General features: G+C 38.5%; 3 protein-coding genes across 6 annotated transcripts; 1 reads left to right on the top strand and 2 right to left on the bottom strand.

Annotated features, from left to right (window-relative positions):
* Positions 1-470: 470 nt before the first annotated feature.
* On the bottom strand, positions 471-3,760 carry ube2s (ubiquitin-conjugating enzyme E2S). The gene is given in 4 exon segments (XM_057339259.1): positions 471-2,400; positions 2,880-3,070; positions 3,161-3,308; positions 3,462-3,760. Coding segments are annotated over 4 exon segments (726 nt in total). The 5' UTR covers positions 3,501-3,760; the 3' UTR covers positions 471-2,052.
* A 1,545-nt stretch (positions 3,761-5,305) lies between these two features.
* Positions 5,306-9,871, top strand: josd2 (Josephin domain containing 2). Of its 2 annotated transcripts, XM_057339261.1 has the most exons (6): positions 5,315-5,401; positions 5,504-5,534; positions 5,698-5,826; positions 7,122-7,247; positions 7,659-7,853; positions 8,649-9,871. In XM_057339261.1, the coding sequence occupies exons 3-6, from the start codon at positions 5,705-5,707 to the stop codon at positions 8,758-8,760; spliced, it is 555 nt and encodes a 184-aa protein (XP_057195244.1). In that variant the 5' UTR covers positions 5,315-5,401; positions 5,504-5,534; positions 5,698-5,704; the 3' UTR covers positions 8,761-9,871. The 2 variants fall into 2 exon arrangements, with proteins under 2 accessions (XP_057195245.1, XP_057195244.1); XM_057339262.1 differs by lacking the exon at positions 5,504-5,534 and having other exon boundaries at positions 5,306-5,401.
* A 232-nt stretch (positions 9,872-10,103) lies between these two features.
* ttyh1 (tweety family member 1) lies at positions 10,104-27,151 on the bottom strand. Of its 3 annotated transcripts, none has more exons than XM_057339249.1 (15): positions 26,388-27,151; positions 23,653-23,819; positions 21,509-21,738; positions 20,293-20,404; positions 19,484-19,824; positions 19,148-19,243; positions 18,273-18,345; positions 15,607-15,682; positions 15,461-15,516; positions 15,028-15,120; positions 14,819-14,911; positions 14,544-14,683; positions 12,684-12,851; positions 11,488-11,566; positions 10,104-11,070 (listed from the first exon to the last, which is right to left on the bottom strand). In XM_057339249.1, exons 2-15 carry the CDS (start codon positions 23,785-23,787, stop codon positions 10,987-10,989), a joined length of 1,776 nt encoding a protein of 591 aa, XP_057195232.1. In that variant the 5' UTR covers positions 23,788-23,819; positions 26,388-27,151; the 3' UTR covers positions 10,104-10,986. The 3 variants fall into 3 exon arrangements, with proteins under 3 accessions (XP_057195232.1, XP_057195231.1, XP_057195233.1); XM_057339248.1 differs by having other exon boundaries at positions 26,383-27,150; XM_057339250.1 differs by having other exon boundaries at positions 10,105-11,070; positions 12,791-12,851; positions 26,383-27,149.
* Between the last annotated feature and the right edge of the window lie 475 nt (positions 27,152-27,626).

The raw sequence follows: 27,626 nt of genomic DNA, 5'->3' as shown, positions 1-27,626 counted from the left end.
CAAAATTACCCATTTTTCTTTATGCCAAAAATCATTAGGACATTTAAAGATCATGTTCCACGAAGATATTTTGTAAATTTCCTACCCTAAATATATAAAAACGTTTATTTTTGTGAGTGGATGGCCTAGTGCCTCTGGTTAACAACTTCAAAGGCAATTTTCCAGAGTTTTAAACGGTTGTATCTCCACCATATATTGTCCTATCCTAACAAACCATACATCAATAGAAAGCTTGTGTAAAAATCTCATTTCGAAAAATTGACCCACAAGACATGGTTTTGTCACATGGTCACATTTAGACCACTTCAGATGATGTAAACAACGCTGGTCAATTTTCATTGAACATAATACAACCAACAGAACATCTATTACCAAAATATTAAACGAACATCTCAGATTTAATAACATATGAATGATATTTAATGACTAAAAATGAAACCAGAAGTGCTGCTGGACCAGTGTTTACATCTTGACTATAGATATCAACAAGTAAACAATAAAACTGTTTAAAATGTTTGCATTCACACAAAACTTTCAACACATTAAAAGGTCATATTTCTCTAAAATTCCTTTATTTTCATTAATTTAAATAACTTATATGGCCACAAAATGCCCTATTGTTCATCCACAAGATTGAACAGATGGGCAAATCTCATTCTGCAAGCACATCCTGCCCAACATTCATAGCATTTAGTTAGACAGGATCTTTGGGAAATAAAGGCCCCAGATTTTCTTAAGAGCCTTTTGATTGAGAGACCAGTAGGACTAGAGAAAAGTGCAGCTGTGGTCATAAAATATTCAGCATTCAAACAGCAAAATTACTTTTCCGTTTCAAAGACTTTTAAACAGAACCTAGACAAAGAGCATGTGACATACTTGAATGATAAGATAGAAGTGGCAGTTAATCTTATGATTAAAGAGTTGCCCTTTGCTCTCTTCCAACTGGTCCAATATTGTAATGACTTCAACTCAAACCCCAAAGTGTCAGATAAAACGTAGCTGTTCACTTAAAATAAACACTTTTTGAAAAGTTGACTATACAAGAAAAAGAACTGAACAAAATCTGGAAACAATAGCAAACACACACACAAAGAAATGCTTGAAACTTGTAAAAAAACAGACATCTCATAAGTTATATTCAGACCACATTTCAACCCCCGTTTACCATAATTTTGCATCTCTTACATCACACACACAGACAACAATCATATCCTTTGCTTAATATTACTTATCAATACCCTGAAGAACAACATTCAACCCTTACATTTTAGCTTTAAGGCACAGCTCACCTAAAAAGTAACATTTTGTCAATTTACTCACCATCATGTGATTTCAAAACGGTATGACCTACCTTGTTCTGCAGAACACAGGAGAAATGAATAGATGTTGTCTCTTTACTTTTATGCCATATAAGCGAATCGTCACTAACATTCTGTCTAATATCTGTTGTGTCGCACAGAAAATAAACAGACATTCAGGTTCAGAACAAGAGTAATGTCAAACAAATAAATTGCAACTTTCATTTTTAGGTGAGCTATACCTTTAACTGAAATTGGACAGAATTCTAAAAACAGACTTTCTAGAAATTAAAATATATATCAAAGCTGTGCAAGGTAACTTGTTCATAGAAAGCCTGTGCTAACAGTACTCGCCGCCAGAATGGGAGGACCATAGCAATCAATGTTTCCTTGAACTTGTAGACCAGGAAACAAGACAAAATTCTTACTGAAGGGCATTACATAATAGATTTTTCTAATAGATTTTTCTCAAAAATCCTTACTGCTGTTTTCATAATCTGAACAACTGTAACATTTGAAAACACAGATAAAACCCGGTGTATGAGTGGAAAAAAGAAAGAATTGTCACAAGGACAGTTCAAGTCCTGAGAGTAAGTTCAAAGAGACAAAGAAATGAAAGGAGCGATTATGTAGGATCATAAAATGAATGTGCTATCCTAAAATGCAAAGACAATTTGAGGTGGAAGAAACGGTGGTCTGCACACTAATAATTAATACATTAATAATATGTACACAAAAACACAGATCCACTCTTTTATAGTCGCCTCAGCGCTCGCTTTTTATCTGTTTTCTTCTTTGCAACTATATTAGTATTGCTACTACTTGTGCCACTGGTGCTGCTGTTATTCGAGTTGTTGGCACCAGCAGCCATTATTGCCAAACCGGCCCCAGCTACACGTTTGTTTGGATCTCCTGCATGTTTCTTGGGTTGGGGTCCATCAGCTGGCTCCTGAGGAGCCCCTGACGTGCCTCCCATAGCATGTATTTCTGTTAGAAGGTGAGCCCGGGATGCATACTCTTTATAGTCCTCCAAAAGTAACCTGCCCGCCTCCTCATTGAGAGCTGACTCTGGATTAGGATGAATCAGAAGGCACTTGATGGTCTGTGAAAATACAAAGGAGTGGATGATAAATACAATTTGATTATAGAGATAAATTGACACAAATTCACCACCTTGGATAAAACAAACCAGACAAATGGAAGAAAGGTCATACTTTTTTTAATAAAGTTTAACATTGTGAATCAATTATATAAAAAATACAGAAAATCTATTTTAATATTGAAAAAATCTGGAGTTAGATACAGTATAAATTTGTCTTGTTCCATGGCTACATCTAAGAGTCGTCAGTGTTGTAAAACACAGCTTCTCTGAAATATCAACTCAAACTCTTGATACATTTGGACCGATCGGTATTTTCAAGGTCAATTACAGCCTCACTATATAGAACGGCTGTGCAGTTCAACTTCAAAACTTTTATAATAATATGCCAGAAAAAAGTATACTTTAGAGAGTCACTCAACTAATGACTATATAAAATTATGTTTAACAGAACAGCAGCGAGAAAAAAAAAAACTTCCTACCAACAATACATGTCTCAGGCCCAGTTCTGCTTTCCAGTCCCTCTTCAGTACATTGACACAGATCTCACCCTTGTGTCCAACATTAGGGTGGAAAATTTTAGTGAGGAAATAGCCTCTGGGAGGTGCAGCAGGAAAATCCTTCCCAAGGACCAACCGCATTCGGAATACCCCTCCTGCTTAGGGAGTTCCTTCTGTTGTACAAACATGAAATTTTAAGTCATGTGCAAAGAACAAAAATGTAAAAATGAACCAATAATAATAATAATAATGTTAATTCCTACCTGGGCCCTCAATAGCAGTGTGAAGCTCTGTGATATCCTCCTCACTAGGGAAGATTTTGATCCCTTCAGGAGGATCTGCTGCCAAGGCAGAAACCTCTTTGTAGACTAGTCTCAAAACTTGAGGGGGCAAGTTCTCCACGTTTGAATTCTACACACAGACAAAAAAAAAAGAGTGTCACATGATAAAACTGAGAACTGACATTTGTGGGTACACTTTTGCGCAACTATTAGTTTATTATAAGTGCACTGTGTCTAAGTTATAAAATAAACAGTATAAACATGAAAAAAAACATTATTTTACCCGATAACTAGTGAAAGGTAAATGGTCAAATGAGCCCATAGCAGACTACGACAACCTGCGTTCTTTCCTAATAACCCAGAACAATAAAAACAGAAAAAGCTAAACACGACTAAAAACATGAAAATTCATTCAAAGGCAAATAAGTTTGCGAAAAGTGAACAAGACAAGCACAAAAAAACCTTCAATGTATGTTGCGCCTATTAGCTAACAAGCTAAACTGTAAAGATAAGTATAAACTGTACAGACATTCTTTCACATGATCAAATAATATTATTTGTTACAAATCAGCGTATATAATAAACATACCATTTCCAGCTGTATGTAGCGGAGTTGTCAGCAAATTTGTCCCGAATAAGAAAAATGAGCCAACTGCTACCTAGCCGGCGACTCGCGATCTTTAGCGAGAGCGACTGAGATCAGCTTTAACCAATCTAAAAGTTATAAACAGTCCAATCTACAAATTTAATTAAGGCTCCCGAATATTTGGAGTGTGACGAGACCTTTTCCGAACCAATTTTTTACTATAATGTGCAGTTGCTACTGTCGCTATCAAGCAGGCTAGGCTAAGGAGGCTTGCTAACCTATTAAGTTAGCCAGCTATACTCCAAGCTTTCCTTCGTGAAATTTATGTTCGACGTTGTCCTCAGATACAATATTTCGTGTAAGGTTTTAACATCCAATAAATTGCAAAAGTCGTCTCTGATAAAGTTGATTTGTTCGATAGCTAACAAAAACAGACTGCTACCGTAGCCCGTTATCAGCTAACAGTCTTTGACACAGGAACAAAAATACAATTCTTCAAATACGCAGTTCGAATGTGTTTTATCCAATCAGAATTTGATTTAAAAAAATGCTCGTGCTTAACCATCGGCGCACTGTAACCAACCAGGGGCAGGGGTTGGGCTGACGTAGAAGGTCTTAGAAACCCACGGACCAGAGAAAGTTGAGAATGCGAAAAATGCTCCCTGGTAATAGGTGCGTTTGAATAACTCGTGCCCTCCCAAAGGCAGGGACAAATGCTGTTTAAAATGAGGCTCCAATGAAAGACGTGTGAGAATTTTTGCAAAGTGCACCTTTTAAGTTGGTTTGCCAAACGCCATTAAACCCTAGAAGAAGAAGAAGAAGAAAAACACGTGTGCATGGCAGTATAATGAATTTAATAGGGATTAAACATTTATAGGAAGCATTTTGCTTATAAAGAGTTTATCCAAAGTATATTATTCGGACTTATATGTTAATATAGTAAATTAAAACTAGTTACATAAGCCCCTCAAAACAATTAATACAAATCATCTTGGAAAAAGCGCAAATCTGTTTTATATACCATACCAATCTCTTATTTGGAATTTATATTAAATTTAACTAGAATCTTTAATGATCATTTAAGATTAAATTAGAGATGTAGATGGTAGCGTTTAAGTTAAGTTTAAGGCTTAATGGGCGAATTACACATTACTATATTACTGCATTATGTTAAAATGGGTAATTCAATCGGTGTATTTCGGTTATACGTATAACAAACAGTAAACCCTCAAATAAATAAATAACTACTACTTGTGGTAGTAGTACTGAATCGCCACTAGAGAGCGCTCTAACGCTTCGTTTTGGGTCCATTAGTTTTTCACTCAAATATTTGTATTATGTATTTTAGGACACTTCAACTTATCCTTTAACCATGTCTCCTTTCAGTTTAAAATGGCATGCCTTCCACATCATTTAGCACATAGTCATAAGAAATAAAATTGAACAGTAGCCTTACCTTGAGGGCCAGTGCAAGGCTAAACGATAGAGCTTGACGCTTACAGCGCCCCCTACGGACCTCACGTGACTCTCTCTCTCTATGACTATACGGGGCGTCACCGCAACAACAACAATAACTTCCGCCAGAGCGGCTAGCGCTACGGACAAGAAACCGATAACATCCTCATTCCAGATATTATGTAAGTTAAGTTGTTAACAGGGTGTTACATAAATGCGTTTAATATTACAGTAAACATTTGTTTTACGGTACGTCTCTGTACCATTTCTTTTAACTGGACAAGCCATTGCACTGCGGCTTCTGTCTTCCATTAGGTAATGTTAACTTATGATACATTCAGTCATGTGCTTTCATGTCTTCACTTGAACGGACATGTACGCATGTAAAAACAATGTGTTCCGATATAGTACGTTTTTGAGGTTATTAAACATTAATCTTTGGGCAATCTGTCCAAAATGTTACTTGTTTTTCATGAAGGGTGAGTATGAGTGGAGGCGAGGTGTTTCATGAGAAACAGAGATTGGAGCTCTGCGCCATCCATGCCCTGAACAACGTGCTTCAGGAGAGAGTGTTCACCAAGGAGACAGCAGATGACATCTGCAAGCGGTGAGCTGTGTGTGTGGAAGGGGGTTGAGGAGTAATGATGATCATATTAAGCAACTGTGCGCTCATCCTTATGTACAGGTCACATAAGTGAGTGTTTGTCCGTGTGTTTCAAACATTTTGGATATTTAAAAGTCCAGTGTATGACATTCAGCGGCATCTAGTGGTATCAACGGCTCACTCCACCTGTGCACTTTCGAAGCACTACAGTGGCTGACACAGAACAAAGATATTGTCACGTTTTCGCTTCTTTACTGAAGGATATAGCGCTACGAAACATGCTCTGTAGAGCAGTTTGTCCGTTTAGGGCTACTGTTGAAACAACATGGTGAATTCCATGTAAGGAGATCTGGGGCTAAGGTGTATGTAGAAAGAAATTCTAAGGGAATAATTTATACATCTCTGAAGACATAGTAATGTATATTATATTGCATTTCTCAACTCTCAACTCAACTTTATTTATATAGCATGGAACAATTTAACATATGTCATTGTTACAAAGCAGCTGTACATGAGACATATTGACTATAAGCAAAACAATTAAAGTTGTACCTGTAAAAACAAGAAAAAGGTGAAAACACAGAAGACAGACATACCCCCATGCAAAACACTCCACACACACAATATGCACACGTACTAACACGCATAGTCATAGACACACACGCGCGAACAGGCAGACACACGGACGCACGCACACACACACACACACACACACACACACACACACACGTACAGTGAGAGCACACATTTAAGATAAAGGAGAGAGAAGCACAGGTCAAATATAACGGACTATAAATTCCTATATGCAATATTAATTAAGTAAAACTTTAAAATTCTAAAGCAGCACCCCCCGGCCAGGCAAACAGTGCAAAAAAACAGTATGCAAACGGTGGCGTGGAACCCAAAACTCTAATCGAGAAGAAAAACCTAATTTCTGTCAATAGATCCTCCAAAAGAAATACACACGGCACCTTTAAAATGAAGCAGTTAATCCAAACAAAGCATTAGGATTATATGCTATTGAATTCTGTTACATATGGTATTATTTTGTTTGCACTTTGCAGTGTACATACCAATATGTGTAAAAGTGCACATGCACACAATTAATCACATGTAAAACAATGCAATATGAGGCAAATGTAAGCAATATCTATTGCACTACCAGACTGTGCCGCTCGCACACAGACACAGGCTATCCATGGATAGATGGATAGAGCTTTTACAGGCAACTTGGGTGCAATTTATTCAAGTGGAAAGGGCTGGTTGCATGTGTAATCTTATGCTTTAATGTCCTACAGGCTTGCCCCACAATGTTTGATGAATCCACACCGCTCAGTGTTAGGCACAGGAAACTATGATGTAAATGTTATTATGGCGGCTTTGCAGAGTCGGGAGCTTGCTGCTGTATGGTGGGACAAACGCAGGTATGACAGTGTAACAAGGTTCAATAGAAGGGAAGGAAGGAGGCGGGAACCGGCGAACATTTAACAAACTTTAATGAAAAATAAACAAACAATAATCCAAGAACAAAAGACCGGCAGCCACCTCACGGTCGACTGCCGGCCACACAAACATAAACAAACTTAACAGTTTCCGGGCCCGGTCCTCTCTCGTCGGCAGTCCCGTCGCTCGTCTTCTTATGCTCCCTAGCTCCCCGTGAGGCATGCGGGACCGGTGCGCGTACAGCTGATACTCATTATCACTCACGCCACCGGCCCCGCCTTCCTGCCCCACGGCTCTCGTCCCGCCTTCCTGCTACAGACAGTAACTTGTGACTCTAAGCATGATTGTTTGTCATAATAAATCATGATGATTTTCCCATTTCTGTCTTATAGGTCTGTACAGAATTTATGCCTGGACAAAATTCAAGGCTTCATTTTGAACGTCCCATCAAGGGTGTCGCTGGGAATTGTGTCTCTCCCACTGAGACGCAGACACTGGCTGGCAGTACGAGAGGTCAATGGACAGTACTATAACCTAGACTCCAAATTAAAGGGGCCTGCCTGTATTGGCGGTGAAACAGAACTCAGGTGAGAAATAAAGACTTTACAAAACGTGTAGTGGGTGATGTGATCAGATCACTAAATACAGATTAATAGGATCCAAAATAATTTATGTTCTGATTAACCAAACCACATTTGGTGTGGTAGTCAGACACATTGTTTTTTTTTTAGATACTGTGCTTCTTATTAGGACTTCTTTAGTGCTCTAACATTTTCAGTCATCGGAGACTCTTGTGTGTGTGGTCACAGAAAATGCGATTGAGTCGTATGTTACTTCAAGATGTAAATTACAACCTTGGCTTCTTGGCCACTTGGGAACGGCTCAGCTGAGACAGATGTTGTTACCAAGTGTAAACAGACAGATGTTAATAATACCAGATGTAATATCATGTGATCTGGCTGTACTGTGTGTACTGTGTATATATATATATACATTGTTTCTGTGAGATTAACATCCACCTGTCACCTACCTGTGTTATTATTGAGTTTCTACTGTCCTGCATCTCCCCTTAATAATTATATCGCTGCTGTTCTTCTGAAACCTCGTATCAAACTTTTTTTTTTGCCATAAATCATTATTAGTAGTCACCCTTTATATTTGTCACTGGGTTTTGCAAATATCTAACCAATTAAATGTATTCAAAAGTGCTTGTCAACTTCAACTTTGACAACACAGTATGTAATCATTTAAAAAGTGTTGTGTTTTTCTTTTCAGTTTTCTGAAAAACATTTTGGAGATACAAGGTTTCAGAAGGACAGTGTCGTTGTTTGGGTTACATCACATCTTTGATCTTAATTTTCCTTCCTTTTTCTTCCTTCAAGGTCATTTCTCATTGAACAGCTTTCTCAGGATGTTGCAGAGATGCTCCTCGTCGTCCAGAAGGAAGTAGAAGACGATGGCACGTGGCTGAAACCAGACGACCCCAGGAAGTGATTTCTCCCAACGGGACATTCTCTTTCTCTCAATGTGGAGCCAAGTAACTGAATGAGAGTCACTGGAGGGCTCATTTATATCATGAGCCGTGAAGAGCTCTACGAGATGATTGTGGGTAATGTGCTCACATTCATTCACGCAGACACAAATGAATGTGAGAGAATGATCTAGTGTTAAATCAAAGGGATGCCATACCCAATATGAAGGAACTGTTAACTGGCTGTGTGGTTTGTGGGAAGACACTACTTTCGCTGTCCCAACTGCATCACTCTTCTCTGTCTCTCGATCTTTCTCCTCTCAGGAACGATGATCTCTCACTTTATCTGTGTCTATGCACTCCGCTGCTGAAGTAGCTCAAATGTTTGTGCGTCTTTATTACGACTATGCACAGAAATGGTACTCTAATGTTACTCAATGTATGGTAGATTGCCTTTTAGATGTCAGTGTACATTTTACTATGCATATACGAAAGCGATGAAGAGTTTGTCTGTCTCATGCGTGTCCTTTAGCTTTTAAGCTCTTTCACAAACTGCCTCATCTACATCGACTTGGAGAGAACCACCAAAGGGAGGGACAAAGAATAAATTTGATTTGTTTTATTTATTTGAATTCTTGCTTCTCTTTTGAGTGTTTTTACTCATGTGATATGACTCACTGTGCTAGTGTAGGAATCGGAAGAACTTTCCAGTGTTTCTAGTTTCTGTTTAAAATGTCCTGCTTTGTGTCTAAGCCGTCGCTTCCATCTCATCGCTAATGTTTGTTGAATTATGTTGCTGGTTCTGTCAGGGCCTTTCATCGGATTTTATTTCGTTTTTATCTTTATGCACTTTGGGATGATTGCTGTTCAATGATATAGCAACAATTAGCAGATCCTATACTTTTGCAGACATGATAATACATTTTAAATACATAGTTCATGAGTAAATAAATGTGCATTACATGATCAACAGTATATACACAGACACTTATTTGTGCTTATTGAAGGTTCTCTTTTTGCTTAGACACTCCTGTTGTTGTTGTTGTTTTGTGACGTGGTCCTGGGTAGCAGTACATGTTTCAATTCATCCCATAGATAAAGTAAAATATTTCTCTATCTTCAATCTTGCAAAATGCCATTGTTATGCTGGAACAGAAAACAGGCCCATTCTACCAAAATGTAAAGAATGTATGCTTTCGTGTGTGTAGCTAAAATAGCTGAAGCTTTTATTTGAAAGGGGATATCCACATACTGTACATTTGGTCATGTAGTGTATTCACTACTGTTTATTCAGCGAGATTTGTAAAGTGCTGTATTGGCAGGTTTAAAAACACAAACATACTGAGACATTCCAATTTAGTTACTGTATTTTTATTTAATTTATATTAGACTCTGTTTTGAAAAAGGATGCCATTCAAAAGGAGCATTAAACCATAGAAACATATTTCAAGGGATTAACATCAGGTTGATAGCCAAGGGACCAATGCAATCTCAAATGTTTATATAATGTATATACTGACACACACAGACACAGATGGTGCTTGCAAGTCCTGATGATTATTGCTGCTTACAATTATGGCCATTGCTTTGTAATTGGCAAAACGTGGTTGTATTGCTCAGAGCCAGCAGAGGAAATGGATACCAGCCCTCAACAATGTTTTTCACTGGTGTTTTGTTGATCATCAAAATGCGTTAACAATCAAACATTTATACATAGAATATATATTCTTATATTTAAATTATATAAATAATTTCTATAGTATTATATAGCATCGGAGGGTATACAAAATAATACAGAGTTACCACTTAAAACCAGGATTTTGTCAAATTTTAAAAAACGAAATTGAAAAGAAAACTGCGTAATCTTACAAAGAAATTGTGCCGTTGCCACTACGCATCCGTGACTACATATAACAATATAAAAACTCCAAAATAAAGTGGTTATACATTTAAAAATAGAGCACTACTGTAACGTCAATACCATCCTGTTTCCACCCCAGAGCGATGTACACAATGACACTAGAGGAAGTGGACGTGAGCGGCTCATACAGCTAAATGAAGTGAATGACCGTCAGTTGTTTTACAAATCTGTTACAGCCATTGGTTTCCAGGACTCAATGGTACTGACGTTACGCACAGATATTTAACATCTAGAGTTAAAATTTATTTTAAATTAGTCTCTCATAAAGTGTCCATCCATATGAAAACTAAACCTCCCTATACATTTTTTCTACTATACATAAAAATAATTAGTGTGAGTACAGGTTTCTGGAATGGGCGGGGTTGGAGTGTGATTGACTGCCGCCGTAGCCAGTCAGCATGCTGGGAGAGTACTGCCTTTTCAGAAAACCAGATGCAATTGGATGGAAGAGGACCCATGGATAAAGAAAAAAGAAAGGAAAAATACATTTTAATAGTGCATTAACTGCAGTTTCTCACAATTTAAAATCAACTGATTCTTTGTTAAGCTCCGCCCCCTTGATTTTCTAAACTAAGATCAGGGGTCGGTTGCATAAACTGCTTAGAAGTTAGTCATAAAAAAATGTTCATCAAGACTGGTCCTAACTAATTGCTAGTCAGTGAGACTAGTTGTTAAGACGCAGTCGGCTAAGTTTATGCAACTGGGCCCATATCAGTAATATTTTAAAGGCGGGGCTTAGCAAAGGGTCTGAACTGACAATCGGTCTGTCATTCTTTTACCATCTTAACACAGTGAATCATGAGAATGTCACAAAGACAAGGGAACTCACAGAGGGGGGTGGGGACTGCCTGTCACTCAAAAGCAGGTTCTCATAACCAGGGTTGCCATTGGAGGAAACGTTTGGAGTCCTGCATAGAGAAAGAGAGCGGTGCAGAGAGGAACAAGGTGAAGGAAATGATGGAGCAGACAGAAAAGACAGTGACATGCCACACCAAGGGAAAGTAGAAGCGGGAACCAGGGTGGAAACAGAGAAGAGAGTTAGAGATGTGACATATCACTTTAAGAATCTTCTTATATTTTTATTGAAGAATCTGCCCTACAGAGGACAGAGTCTGATATCTCGAATAGAAAAGAAATACCACTAAATAGACTATGTAGCCTAATAATTCGATTATATAGCGGTTTCTTTTGATGCTCTGATTTGAAGTTTGTAACGTAATAGAATTTGGATATTTTTGCAGCCAGTTTCAAAGACCCCATTAGTCCGCTGTTTCAAAGCCTATGGAAATGTCAATGAGATAAAGTGTTCGTGTTGCATAGATCTATTATAAGAAATGCAGAATGGATAGACAGGAAGATTTGAAAAGCAAGAGGAAAGAAACGGCAAGGCACATTGCAATAGATTTGAAACGAGTGATGCCGTTTTTGACAGAAGTATTGGAGGTGGCGGGATTTACCTATATTGTGCATCGTCTGATTAGTGGATCTACGTCTGTCTTGGAACGATGGACAGACCAATAGACAGACACACAGACAGACAGACCTCTAAACTCATGTCTGTTTTTGGGCTAAGCTGTGTTTGACATATACACCTGTCTGTGTGTCTTGTCTGTGCGTGTATGCATTTCTGTTTGTCTGTCTGTCTGCGGTGTGCTCCATCTAGCACCTGCCTGTCTACCTATCTGTGTCTTTCTATTTTTATATGTTTGCCTGTCTGTGCATGACACAAATGATGCTGGTTATTATTGTTGTGTATAAGCCTCCGTGTGTTTATTTTATGTGTTTGGTGCAAAGGTCACTTGTAACACAGCCTGCAGGCTTATCTGCTCAAGCATGTTTCTGCTAACACCTACACTTGTGTATAACATTCGGGGAAAGACTGAATAATGATCTAGTGTGTATATTATGATTTGCCATTAGTGCTGTCATGTCCCATAGGCTTTGCTGTGAGTGATCTCCACAACCTCGTGTGTAGAGGTATGGTTTCTGTCTGTCTGTCTGTGTGTCTGTGCGCGTGCTACTCACGGTAACGGTGGCGCGCTAGAAAAGGGGGGAGTCCAGGCGGCCCCCTGGTAACTATAGAAGGGGGTGAAGGCCCCTCGCTGGGAGCCCGTGGCTGTCTGTCTACGTGCCTGATGAGAAGTGAAGGGGTCCTCGCTTTCACTGTCCGAGTCCTCATAGTCCTCTGAATCGCTGTGCCATCCAGCCAGAGTTATAGAAATGAAAAAAATAAGTGTTACAAAATTGCACGTGTATGCATTTGCAAAACAAAAGTCTTTAAAGGCATTTACTGAAAATCACAAATGTAGCTCTTAACTATACATGTAGATATTGTCAAATAAAAGAAAATAACCCCAGCCTGGTTGGTAATCCTTTAATCCATGTCGCTTTCAGGTTCTGAGACCTTCCGCTATTGCAGTAATCTATGCGTCTGTCATCTAATGTCTGTGCAAATGGAAACTAGTATCTAGGCACAGTTTTACGGCAATCAAACACTGCAGTCATCTTTGTTACAAAAAAATTAGATTTGACAAATTTAGGCACTTCGAGTGGGGGTACCAAGTGGCTGAGCACATAAAGGGAACTAATGGTAATAGCAGCATTAAAACCATATCCAGATAAAAGCAGCGAAGTGCATTTAAGCCCTAATGTCCTTTAGGAAGATCATATTTCTCTTATTTGGATGAGAGCGGTTGACAGCATCTACCCTGTTACCACAGACCCATTTGTGCCAAACTGCACTCAAGTGTTGGTTGGCCCAACTCTATTAACATCACAGCTGCATTTGCAATTTTTACTATATACATCCACTAAGAAAATTAGGAGATCACTCCAGTTTTGCCCTTTATCAGCATTTCTACATGTATTGTGAGAATTCCAGGCCAGTGCCTGTTGTATGTCAACAGAGACAAACCTCAGGAATGACATAAAGTCACCTAACGGTAATGTGAAAGACTTACAGCAAAGTTCTGAAAAACATCAGGCTTATTCTATCATATATTGATTTTTTAACTGATCCTAAAATGCATGTAAAAATATTAGTATTTTGTTGTTTAAACATGAATATGTTCTTAAGTTCTGCAAACATTACTTTTTTTATTTAAATTTTTAGCAAACAAATGCAAATTAAAACAATATTTTAATTTAAAATTTGGGAGAAATGTGGTCACTAGTTTACAGAACAAAACAACTAATTTACTTAAATACGCACCTAAAAATAGTAAATTTTGAAAAACTGAAAACATTTTTGTAAGGGTCTTTTAATTTTTTTCTGTGGCATATTAAACCGATGTGGCAAGACCACTGTGTGCTTTCTTGGAATTGTCAATATGTTTTGTTGATCTTTCTTTGTACAAGCGTTTAAAGGGACACCCAAAAATGAAAATTCTGTCACACCCAAATTGTTCAAAATCTGTATGAACTCTGATTAATTCTGATGAACACAAAAAAGATTTCTGCGATGTTTCAAGAAAACATTTCTGGGACATTATCATTGAAATAAAATAATTAAAATGGTAGTCAAAGATGCCCCAGAACTTCAAAATATTTTTTTTGTGTGTGTTCAATGGAACTAAAAGTAAACAAATAAAACAATTTTACTATGGCAGTCAATGATGTCCCAGAAATGTCAGTAGCCAAAATTTTTTTTTGTTCAACATAACAAAGTAATGTAAACAGGTTTGAAACAACTTGAGGGTGATTAAATGATGACAGAATTTTCATTTTTGGGTGGAGTATCCCTTTAAAGTTACGTGTGGCCCACAAGCCAGGTGATATTTTTTACAAAGTATTACACTCACCTAATTTTAACAGTCTTCATGAATAATGAAAAATGCCACCCCTGTAAAAACAGCAGATGAGAAGGTGTGGAGGGATGAAATGCACCTGTGAAAGCTCCTCCAGGCTCCAGGGAGCGAGCATAGAATGGCGGTGAATGCCAAAGCGGAGAGAAACGAGTAGAGGGAAAGATAGAGCAACCCCTCCATCCCATCATAGCACAGGCCCTTCAGAGAGTCAACGTAATCCTGAGAGACAAGCACATGAGGTGTGAAATACAGAATAGATTGTGAAAGTAGTTACTTAACAGTAAGATATAGCTCATGAAACTCAATTACACACTTTCAGTCAGGCTGAGATGGAGAATATGTTGCTATGGTTACCTTGTTCAGCCCTCGGCAGTTAAGGAGCGCTACCAGCTGGTGGAAGTTGCCTTCAGTGGAGTTGAGGATCTGCTGTACCTCCCTGAGGGACTTCTAAAAAATAATACAGCAGGTAGGCAGCATGTTGTATCCTCTTTACATGTATATTGACTTTGCTTGTCATATTTCTGTGACGGCCTTTTTTAGCAATGAAACAAATGTTAACACACCTCTGCCTTTGGAAAGCGTGGGAGAGCATCTCTCTCCAGACTGGACAGATGGGAGTGGATGCTAGACAGCGCTCTCTGGGACTGGGTCAGTGGCTTTTGCCAGTTTAACAAACAAAATTATTGCTGAAAATACTGGATTTCACAAATTAAATCCTGTAATTGCAACAGTTTTAATGCATACTCTGAACTTTTATTTCATTTGTTATCTCTTTATAATTCTTAATAAAATAATAAAATAAGTCTTGATGACATAAAAAAATATTTCAATATCATAATCCTCTTTTCGTCCTGTTCATCCCCACTTTGACATAAACTGCATTGCTTTTTATTTCTTAATCTGTGCTTTGTGACATAATTTCAATTTCTAATATTTAGGGAAATCTATTTGTGCAACTCCTATGACATCACTGCATCACATAGCAAGGTTGTGCACCTGTTGAAATGGGCTGTTCATTCTCCTGTTGCAGGTTAAGTAGTAGTCCAGGATTTCTAGTTGAGAACAGACAAAGTGATCGTGTCAGAGTTGTGTGTCAAAAACAGACAGACAGATTACATGCGAGACAACACGCAAAACTGCACCTGAGCTCGTCCTAGAGTTGAAGTGAGTGGAGTTCAGAACAAATGTGTTTGGGTTGAAGCAGAAATCACTCAGGGCCTGAAAGAGAGATAGAGAGAGAGAGAGAAGAAAGAAAGAGAAAGAAAGAGAAAGAAAGAAAGAAAGTGAAAACAGGAGAGAAAATGTGGCACAGTGACCAAGTGACATACTTCTCTCACTCTCACTGACAGCTATTGATCTACTGTATTCACTGACACACATACAAATCATCACTCATTTTCATTTCCTTCCTATCCCTTCTTTGTCTCCTGCAACCAGTACCGGTTCTCCCATTACTCTCTACTGTCTGTCTGAATGTGTAAAATTAATCAAAGTAAAAAGGACTCAATATTTTCGAGAGCTTCACAAGAGGACTAGAGAGGGTGCGGAAAAGAGAGAGAGAAAGAGCGAGTGTGCAGAGAAGAGAGAGAGAGAGAGAGAGAGAGAGAGAGAGAGAGAGAAAGAGCGAGTCTGTGTATGTGCTAAAAAGGGAAGTGCGAGGCAACTGTTTCTTTTGCCTGGTTCTGGACAATGAAACTTTTGTTTTGAGAGCCAGCAACTGCCATCTCTTCCTGTCACTCTTTCTTTCTTTTTTTTATTATATATATCTACAGTTGCAGAAAGAATTAAGGGACCATTCCAAATTTTCATTTAATCAGCATTTCGAGATGTATGTAAGGGATAATGTACAGGCATCCGGTTGTTATCGCAGAAATAAGCCCTGATCACACTGTTGGGGCTTATTTCGCGATAACAGCCAGCTGCTTGTACATTATCCTGCTTATTACACGGCTACTTGCCACATGAGAAAAAAACTGGACATAAAATGTGAATTTGAAATATTTTATTAGCTCATTTTTACCGAATGCAGACCTTCCGCGAGGAAAAGCCGTTTAGTTTCGGTTTTAAAGTAAGAAACAACGAAACTGGTTTAATCGTTTGTAAATATAATATCATATATGTTATTAAAAGACATATTTATCATTTATTTTGTGTAATATTAAACTACCCCTCTCAAAATGATTTGCAGCATCCGGGTTACAGGGTGTTATTAGTTTTGAGCAGTTGTTATTTGAAAATAACAACCCTTGTAATGTCACGACTGGCCAATCAGAATCAAGCATTCAAATGAGCTGTGTAATAAGTAAGGGATAATCCACAGCTAGCCGTGCGTTAAAGGGTTTTAATGCACGACGTGGAGGCCAAGAACCTACAGTAGCTGTGGATTATTCTGCTTATACCATGGTCATTTGCCAAGTTAAATCTTTTATAGATGTTTACAGTGAAATTTTAGATCAAACAGGTGAAAATTACAGTGATTTTGTCAGTTAAATTTCAAATGTAATCAAACTTACTGGAGTTACCTGTGCGTTAAAGGGTTTTAATGCACACCTTCCAGCCAATCAGAATCGAGCATTCAAAAAGACCATGGTATAATGTCTGTTAACAGAGTGACTGTCATCCAACAGCAATTTGAAAGACTGACAGCATGACAAGAGACATGAAAACTGAGGTCATCACATAAAAAATACATTTTAAACTCCTAAATACATGTACAAATAATTTTGTTGTTTTGCTTAAAAGTGAATCTTAACTTGTTTTCTTTGTAGTATTTGAGGTCTGAAGAAATATAGAGCATCTTTTCTGTTATTTTGACCTGTTTCTCCAGTTTCTTTTTCTGCAAATAGAAATCTTTTTTTTATTTTGAAGAAATATTGTTAGTAGTTCACACAATGAAACAAAAATGATCATTTTAGCTAAACACATACCTATAGATAGTAAATTCAGAAAAACTGAAAATAATTTTGAAATAAAATTCTTTTTCCACTGCTATATACTGTATATATTTTTTCCCTATAAATTTACAAGCTTCCTAATCCAAAAAAGATAAATAAATAATAGATACATTTATTTGAGAAAAGTAATAAGATGTTTTCATACAATTTATCTTGAATTAAGTTTACTTTAAGCCTAAATATACATTTTGATTAAAAATAAGAAAAAATAAAGAAAATTTAATTTAAAGATAAAGTATCTTACAATACTATAAGCATTAAAAATCTCTCTGCTGCTGACGAACACACCATTACTGCTGATATACCTTAAGATCACTGTCTTATCTTTAGATTCTCTTGATTTTAAGACCTCTTATGCTCTTCAACTCAGCATCCATTTTTCTGCTTTTTACTAAGCAACACACATACGCATACACACACACGCACACACACACACGCACGCACACACACACACACACACACACACACACACACACACACACACACACACACACAATCTCTGCCCTATTTTCCAGTTTTTCTTTTTTGGGACTGTGCCATGACTGCTGAGTTCCCAGAGAGGACAACCATTTTCCGCTGTAGCACACACAAACACTCTATTTCTCTCTCTCTCTCTTGCTTTCATAAGCACACAATAAGTGACTGCATCTTGGCTGGTCTGACCTTTTAAAACTTAAGTCACATTCACAGAGTTTTTGCTTTTGGTTAACACAAATGCCCCCTTAAAGTGCACTGACACAATTCCCCCCACACACACACACACATTAACACCCTCACAGATGGTTGGATTCTGGATGTCCACTTGCAGAGAACTGTTGTTTTTCTGTCAGGGTTGACATTGCCTGAATACTCACCACCACAGTGGCCGTCTCCAGGCCGAGAGAACCCCAACTCAGAAACAGAGCCAACCAGGTCAGCACTGTCATCCTGCGAAAACACGCACACACACATTTGTCTGCCTCTCTGTGCAACCGTGGGTGTCAGTAAGCAAAAATAAAACTGCCCCTTTTATGTCAGCATTTCCTATGGATTTTATCCTGAAACAAATGTTCCTTTTGTGTTATGCAGAAGATGCAGTGTGGACTTTAAAGTAGCATTGACTACAGAAATCTGCATAGTACTACATAGCCATACTAACACTTAAAGGGGCGCGAATACTTGTTTTTCTGTGTCTTTGGTGTGTTATAAGTTGCCCGTGCATGTATTAGACACGTAAAATTGCAAAAATGAAAGTGTCGGAACAAAAGATGCATTCTATCTAAAAGCGAATGCTCACCCAGACCTGCCTGAAACGCCTCGTGTAACCACACCTCCACAAATCTACGTCAGTTCGTGGTATGATTTGACTAAGACCGCCCAAATTTATGCGCAAGTAAGGTGGGCGCTCCTGTCAGTACAATTGCGTTGGAACCTGATGTTCCAAATATGGTAAGAGGCGTTACATTTCCGTCACACGCTTGCAGTATTCGACCAATCACTGTGCACTGGTTAACTGGCCAATCATAGCACACCTCGCTTTTCAGAGTGATGAGTTTTGTAAATAATCTGCGCGTTTCAGAGAGGCGGGGCAAAGAGGAGATACAAACATGCACGTTATGTGGAAATACAGCGTTTTTGAGCCTTAAATCGTGTGTACACATTGCATTACATCTAAAACAAACGATAATATTCGTTTTAGCCTTGTCATATGACCCCTTTAAAAACAGAGAGCAGATCAACGGATACTCACAGGATAAGTAGCCAGCGGGCCTGTTTGGCCAAACCAAGAAGGATAAAGAAACACACCACCAGATCCAGCAAAAGCAACAACACGTATGACAGCCACCTTAACAAAAAACACAGCATGTTTTCAGAACATCTTCAGTACCGGGTGCTTCAAACAGTGCAATCCCAAAGAACAAGCATACTGATACAATTGACAGCATGACATTATAAGAGGACTATAAGCACATTTACTTTATATTAACATTACTCTAATACTCCGTACTCTACATTTCAACAGCATTGACACAATTATTTTCCATGAACTGAAGTAGGAATGCTTTTGACATCTGTACTCCCTTACCTGTAGTCTTCATTCCCCATGAGGGTGTTGGCGGCCCAGCCAGGAGAGAATGGCACAGGAACGCTGTTGGCTGATGGACTAAGGGTGGGGGTTACAGATGGTGGAGCTGGGGTCAGGGCTCCCACTATGCTTTCGCTCCCATTGGCCCTGTAAATGCCATCAGTGACGGGGATCAGACCCCTTCCCAGGGTCAGGTTGGACAGGAGAGACACCACCCGCTCTGACAGACGCCTGCAGGAGCGCGTGGGCACGAGTGCGGGCTTATGTCCTCCAAACACTTCCTCCATGGAGGTCAAGGGCCCTGAGATTGACTGCTGCAGCCCAGCCACAGTGTCTGAGACCTGGAAATGAAAGAACAGAGCATTATGATGAAGCATTTTACTTTGAAGTGCATGAGAAATGTACAGACATGTACAATATAAAAGTACAGTAGAAGTGAAGTAGGTCATTAATCAGATAGGAACATAGATGTCGATTGACGGTATGAGCAACCAGACAAATCAATATTCGTAGTGGATTTTATCTCACACCGTCAAACACAAATGCATTCAAAGCTCTCTCTCTCGCTCTCACTCACTCACACACACACACACACACACACACACGCACACACACACACACATACACGTGTTGGTAATCTGAATTCCTTAGTTTGTTTACTTGCAATCAGAGCCTAATAAATGCTTGTAGTATGTGTGTTGAGCATGCTGCATTTCTTAAACTTTTGGTCCCATGGGGCTTCAAAGGGAGATTGACGCAAAAAGCTTTTCTGTATGTGTGTGTGTGTGTCTATGTGTTTGTGTTCTCACCAGTAGATCGATGGAAGCCAGTGTGTAATTGGCAGTGAGCAAGGATGAGGTCAACTGATACATCCCATCGTTCGCCTCGCTGTTGCCGTAGAAACCAATGCCTATGGCAACACTTCAAAATGCAAAAATATGAAGAAAGAAAAAAGGAGAGGAAGAGGGTACAAAAATGAGGGAGAGAGAAACGGAGAGGGAAACAAAATGAGACATTTTTATTTAGTTTTATGTACATATTAAACATCTTGTATAAACAGAGATTTTGGAGAAGGCACAACTAAGAAAGTGTATTTGAATAATCCACACTATGTTGATATCATCGCCACTTTAAATCCAGTTTCATTTACTGTACATATTTGTCTCAATATATTCAGATTGGCCTGTGCCAGATCTTTGTTCAATCCCTCCCACCCCAACAAAAATAGTAGGACCCAATATCTCGCTAACTGTTTAACCCAGATTAGGCCATAGAAAAACAAGTGTGCGTCTATGTGTCTGACACATTTATTTTGCATTGCAAGCAGTAAAGCTGCAGCTGCTCTCTATATGTATGTTTACTGTATATGAAGACATCTGCACTGTAAAACAGCATTTATCTTTTAAATCTTCCAAAAAAAGAGCATGGATGGCAAGTGGGTGATGGTTCTGCCACATTAGAACATTTGCATCATGACATCACATAGAAAAGTAAAAACCAGAACTGCTATCTTTCAATGAAACAATGCCAATTTATACAAACAAATGTGTGATATTGCATTAATGTTAATCATCAGAATGATTTGTCAGATCAATGAAGCATGAACAAGTCTTTGGTTTCATATTCATAGCTCTGAAGATGTTAAATAGTAACAGTACAGAACATCTCTCTATACAGTAGAACCGTGAAGTGACCTGAGAACTGCATGAGGAAAATAATGAGTGAGCTACTTTTTTTGTTTTCTTAAAAATCATTAAAGTTAGTCATAATGCATTGTCATTGCATTGAATTCATTCAGCGGTATGATTGAATTATCACCGTTTGTGATTTGTACAGAGAAGTCATACAGGTGGGGTGAGTAAGTGATAAATGATGACAAAGTCATCTCTTTGTTGGGTGTGTTTGATGGGTCAGACTCAGGCCTGTAAAGGAATGTAAAACTTCTGCCCACTAGAATAATAATGTACAACATATGAATTGAACATGTGAACTTATGAACATATGACTGTCATTAACAGGTATTACCAACACAACGTCACGGCTGCAACCGATACCCATGTGACACAACAGATGCCCCGCCCCTTTTTGCTGCCGTATCCATGGCCACCGCTGGCATCGTCATCCTCCTCTTCTTCCTCTGCGTCTCTGCCCCCCTCACCACGATGGCAGCAGCAGTAGTGGATGAGGAAGGAAAGAACGACAAGTAGCGAGAGGACGAGCGCAATGGCGGAGAAGCTGGAGAGGACCAAAAGTGTCTAGAGAAACAGAAAATGAAAGATTTGACATTTTGGGTATCCAGTTTTCTCATTTACAGTATTTTACGCTGTCATTAGAATTAGTTGGTGTAGTGATTTGTACTTGTTGATGTCATTGGCCTCCAAAAAGAAATATGAGCAATGGAATCGAGTTTTGAATCAAATCACGCTAAAATATGCCTCTAATGGCTTGTTGTTAAAAAAGGTTGGAAAAAATAAAGCAGAACACAAAATACACATTCAACATGATTATTTTCATTAAAACTTGTGCTTGTATGGAAAGCAGCATTCTATAAAATGGAGGATGTCTCTTTTATATTATTGGCTGATACAACATGGTTCCTCCAATCAAAGAGAGGGAAAGGGGGCGTGTGTAATTCAAGTTTACTGTCAGATTCATACAGCAGTCTAACATTGTGCATTCAGGATTCATACACTATACTCCTGCAATCTGGTCCCAATCCATCTTCCTAAATTTCTCTCTTCATCTGTCTCTCCCCACTCTCCTTCTCTCATCCTCACCCAGAGTTGCTGTACGCGCGTTTTGTCCTGCACACTCTTCTCTCACTCTTCTCCCCCTTTCATTCTTTTTATCCCCCCACTGGATCTCTATTAATAATCTGTGACCTACTTAACAACATTCACTGCTTTCCCCCCNATGACAGATTGGTATTGGTGTGGTCCTGAGGGTCCCGTTGATCAGGACTGAAGTTGGCTTTGGTTCTCTCTCTCTCTCTCTCTCTCTCTCTCTCTCTCTCTCTCTCTCTCGCTCGCTCGCTCGCTCGCTCTCTCTCACACACTCTCTCTCTCTCTCTCTCTCATTCTCTCTCTCACTCTCTCTCACACACATCTCGGCTTCTTTTCATCCATGTCGTTCAATTCGTCGCTCTTCTCGATTCCCACTGTTATCCACGACCAATTCACGCTTGTTTTTTTCTCTCTTCCATTTACCTCACCCTCTCACATTCTCTTCTTTTCTAGCACATCTATTTCTCTCTCTCTCATCATATGACTCTAATCCTGTAAAGCTATCCCACTTCCATCCTATAATCTGTCTTTGTCTCTTCCTCTTGTCTGTATTTCTGGTCAATTTGGGAATTTCTTTTCCTGGGAGAATCCTGGCTAGACTCAGTTTAAACAATCAAGCTGCATGCAGTTGTTTCTTTTAATGTTAAATTAATAATATGTAATATATTGTATATTTGTATGTAATGTCTGTCACTGCATCACAGTTCTGGTACTAATGTGCTGGTCATTTACACTGTACAAAAAAGTATAAGATTCACATTTTACCCAACATGTAAATGTTAAAAAAAGCTATACAATTTTGTAAAATCTAACCTAAACTCTTTAAAAAAGGTGCTTCAAAAGGTTCTTCGATGCCATAGAAGAACCTTTTGGTTCCATAGAGAACCTTTAACATCTGAAGAACCTTTCTGTTTCACAAAAGGTTCTTTGTGGCGGAAAAAGCTTGTAAAAAGTAAGAAAGAGATGGTTCTTTAAAAAACCTTTGACTGAGAACAACAAAAATGGTTCTTCTATGGCATCACTGTGAAGAACCTTTTAAGCACCTTTATTTTTGAGAGTGTATCCTCCAACCCACGACGACCCATGTCTTTTTTCCTTTCCTCAAATACGACAAACACAAGCGTTTACTAAATTATCGCCTCTCCCAGCTGCAGGCAAAACTATCGCCTACCGTTATTATAAAATGTACATTTTTGGGGTATTATTTTGCAATAATAGCATGTGTTGTGGTTTGATTTTCATTTCAAAATGTAACACAAATTTATTTATTAAATAACAACAGCGTCATTACTTCAGCTTTGAATGTGAAATGCTATTGGCTCTCGTTACCGATTACATCATGCTAATGTTTGTTTGAGAAACAAGGAGAGGTCAGGTGAAAGTTACCTGCTGATACTCCCAGCTGTCTGGCGTGAACACACTATCTCGGGTCTGGAGGGTCAAGTCCACACGGGGAATGGCATGGCATAACCGTACCCATACCGATGGGGTGTAGTTGGGGACAGTTGCTATGGCAGCCATGTCTGCTGTCAATCACCAACCTTTGAAAGTGTCTGTAATAGTTGAGACATGTTATACATGATGGAGCTACACATTTCCCAAATCAGAGCTACACTATCCCAAATTACTATGACATCATCAAATACAAAAGAATACCTCATTTTTATTATGACCTAATGGTATTACATTCTAAGATCACAATGACTTCATCAGAATCTATTTATGTCTGAGGCCTTCTGTTATACATATTACCTCATATTTTCCAATTATTTATCAACCTCATCAGATGTACTATTATCCATCATTATTATGACTTCATGAGGGTAATAGTCTGTACATCACAAACTTTTTATAGCCTCAGGCTCTGTACAACATCATTCCAATATCATTACAACCTCATGAGAGGACTATACCTTCTAACAGTCTGAGGCAGATGCAAAAGGAGCACTCCCACAGCACTGACTGCTAGAAACATCTCACGTTTAATTTGGTTATCTCACAGTACAGATAGCTGATTTTAGCCTTAAGCATGTGGTTTCTGTATTACAAACTAACAAATAATTTCCAACCCTTTGTCACCCATTGTTTGGCCAAACAGGCAGACTACCCCAACTCGCACTATTGAGCCGATAGTTGACATTGAACCATAGAGCTGCCCAGACATCTCTGTCCACAGAAACCCATTTTTGAACACTATGATGTGACATTAAAGGGATACTTCACCCAAAAATACTTCACCTTCGAGTTGTTACAAATCTGTATACATTTCTTTGTTCTGATGAACAGAGAGAAAGATATTGGGAAGAATGCTTATTACCAATCTTGCCCCCCATTGATTCCCATAGTAGGGAAAATATATATATATTTATAATTTTTTTTGTTCTGTTGAACACAAAAGAAGACATTTTGTAGAAGGACAGCAAACAGTTCTGGGGCACTTTTGACTACCATTGTATTTTTTCCTACTATGGGAGTCAATGGGGGCAAAATCTGTCTACTTATAAGCATTCTTCCAAATATCTTTCTTTGTGTTCATCAGAACAAAGAAATTTATACAGATTTGGAACAACTCGAAGGTGAGTAAATGATGACAGAATTTTTGGGTGAAGTATCCCTTTAAGCATCTCACAGAAAACTACAGCCTCCATCATTAATAACCCTTGTCTGAAATTGATGCACTATATTCTATTCATTGAGAATCACATCAGACTATCAGCCTGCAGTGGGTCAAGGCAATAAGATGATTAATTGTGGGTTAGTTAAAATGATTAAACCTTGCAGCATCACAATGAAAGTGTCATCTGTGTTAACCTAATTAATGTGAAAAAGTGTTAAAGAACAGTTAAACATCCATGGCTCATACTGGAATACAGCACATCTGATCATTACGCATTCTATCAGCTTGTTATAAGGGATCCTTCACATTGCAAGCGTAAGGAAAATGAAGTGTGTTTGGAGATGTCGCAATAATGAAAAATAAAAAAACACATTTGTTGGCTGAAAAATACTTAAAAGCATAATCTGTCCGTTCTGTAGGATTACTGTAATTATCCATAACAGTAGTATAAACTGTTGGTTTCCAGACATGGATTACTAATGAGTAATGACGTCATTAAGAGGTTCTGTCATCCAAAAAAAGCCATTTTATATTTAAATGACCACTTCATGACATTATTATCTGTCTTTTTTAAATTACATGAGCCATAATTTATATAAAATGAAATTTTACATATTGTGAAATAATGATGAAATATTACAAAAATGGTACTTATTCCATCACTTTGAAAATCCCTAGTTTTAATTTAGTCCAAGCTTGATGGCTCCTGTTAAGTCTACAAAGCCTAAGATGCCTTTAAAAGGTAATAAATCTAAAGTTTTCCAACAAAAGACCAATGACGAGGCCATGATGTAGTTAGTCATACAGCATTAACAATTAAAACTCTAGTTAACTAATGAGCTGACTGCTCTCAGACACTTGACTACTTAGGGTTGCCCTTTAACCATGAAGCCTAGCTGTAACAGGACTAGATTTTGTATCAGTTGTCCAAACCTCATCATCTGCTTTATGTTACAAATGCATTACAAATCTGTCTTTGTAATAGCATTAAAGGTTTCATTTACATGCGCTAGTTGCCACAGTCTTGCAAAATGAATCAGGACAATTTGTTCATTAAGACCAGTTAGAATCACAATGCATGACCAAACAAGTTTGGTCCAAAGGTAGTACACACAGATCACGGACACTTTTCCAGTGTTTCAACTGAAGGAGCTCCCACAGTGTATCAATATGTTTCCAGATTTACAACAATTCAACACAATAAAGCTAATCCTGATTCAATATTTAGCCCACTTATTAAACCTCAAAAATAGGGCAAAATTGATTGCTGATCGCACTAGTGCGAGTTTACCAGACCAATCTTGGCTATGTGACAGTTATATCCCACATAATTACAGCGCTTTGTCTTGGCGTCTGGACTGTATGTTGAATCGTTGTTTGAACGTCTCATTATTCTCACTCATCGTAAATTCATTTTCACACATTTGTCAGACCACTGACATTGCAAACGAACCGTACAGTTGGTTATAAATTCGCTAGAAATCATAAATTCAGCCCACCTTACTTTGCAGCTTAATGTGTTGTGCTTCCGAGTCTCTCGCGCGCTTTTGTTTCGATTAGAGACAGTTACTGTGTCTGTCCGATGAGCCTTAAAAAGGTTTGCATCCTGAGTGAAAAGCTTTGCTCTATTGCCCTTTTCTAAAAATGTACATTTTTACAATCCCAAACTTGAATGTCAAAGGGGAACTACTGTATTTTTTGTTCCAGCTTGCGCCTATTCTCTCAACTGAAGTATGTGCTCGTGGATGGATGACAAACAGGTCTTCAGAGAGAGTGAGAGCGAGAATACTCGAAGGATGCTTTAGGTTAGAGATGACTCTTTGTTCCTCAGTTTCACTGTGTTATACCGCACCTTTAGATGTGAAATCCAATGAAAACTTTATTACTCGTCCACAGCACGACGAGGACGTGTTTGAACAGATTCCCAGACTAATTGATAAGACAAACTTCCGAAATGAATTGCTGTCTGTCAGAGTTCGCATTAAGAAATCCACAGCCGTGTTGTCGTCGATGTGGCATCCGCGCGAGAGAAATGTTCAGTGTGCAGAAATGAGGAATCCATAACATCCAGAGTAAATTAAATCCATCAAACGCGGTATGTCCATTGAAAAGGTTTGACAAATAAATATGTATTTTTCCAAAGAAATGTCGTTTTATTTTTGTTTATACATTTTTTATTATAGAGTCTTATGAAAGTGAATGACAGATTGGTATTGGTGTGGTCCTGAGGGTCCCGTTGATCAGGACTGAAGTTGGCTTTGGTTCTCTCTCTCTCTCTCTCTCTCTCTCTCTCTCTCTCTCTCTCTCTCTCTCTCGCTCTTTGGGTGTTTGTGTGTGCAAGGGATGGAAGGGATTTACACATGTACTGTATTTAGACAGAGCACATTATGATAGAGATTGAAATACAAGATATGACTGATTATGAGGATCCTACAGATATTCAACCCTTATGTCGAAAGAAAACTGAGAGAAAGACAAGGGTTTGTGAATATAATTTGTGCAGTTTAACATAAATCCTGAAAATAATTCTGGTTATTTATTTTTTAGTAAATGGTAAGCAACTAAGAGATGCCAGACTCTGTGGTTTGACCAAGATAGAGGGGTTTAAGCAATACAATGAAAACAACAGCCCGAGCGAGGGATGGAGAGATGGGTATTTGTGTGTATGGGGAATATGGGGGGCATGAATGCACGAGAGAGGGAGGGTGGTGTTGGTTTTTCTGTGTCACTGAAAGAGAAAGCG

This window comes from Triplophysa rosa, linkage group LG8 (assembly GCF_024868665.1).
Source record: "Triplophysa rosa linkage group LG8, Trosa_1v2, whole genome shotgun sequence".
Taxonomy (NCBI): Eukaryota; Metazoa; Chordata; class Actinopteri; order Cypriniformes; family Nemacheilidae; genus Triplophysa; species Triplophysa rosa.
The sequence above is the reverse complement of the archived record's forward strand: the minus strand, read 5'-3'. Positions and strand labels throughout refer to the sequence as shown.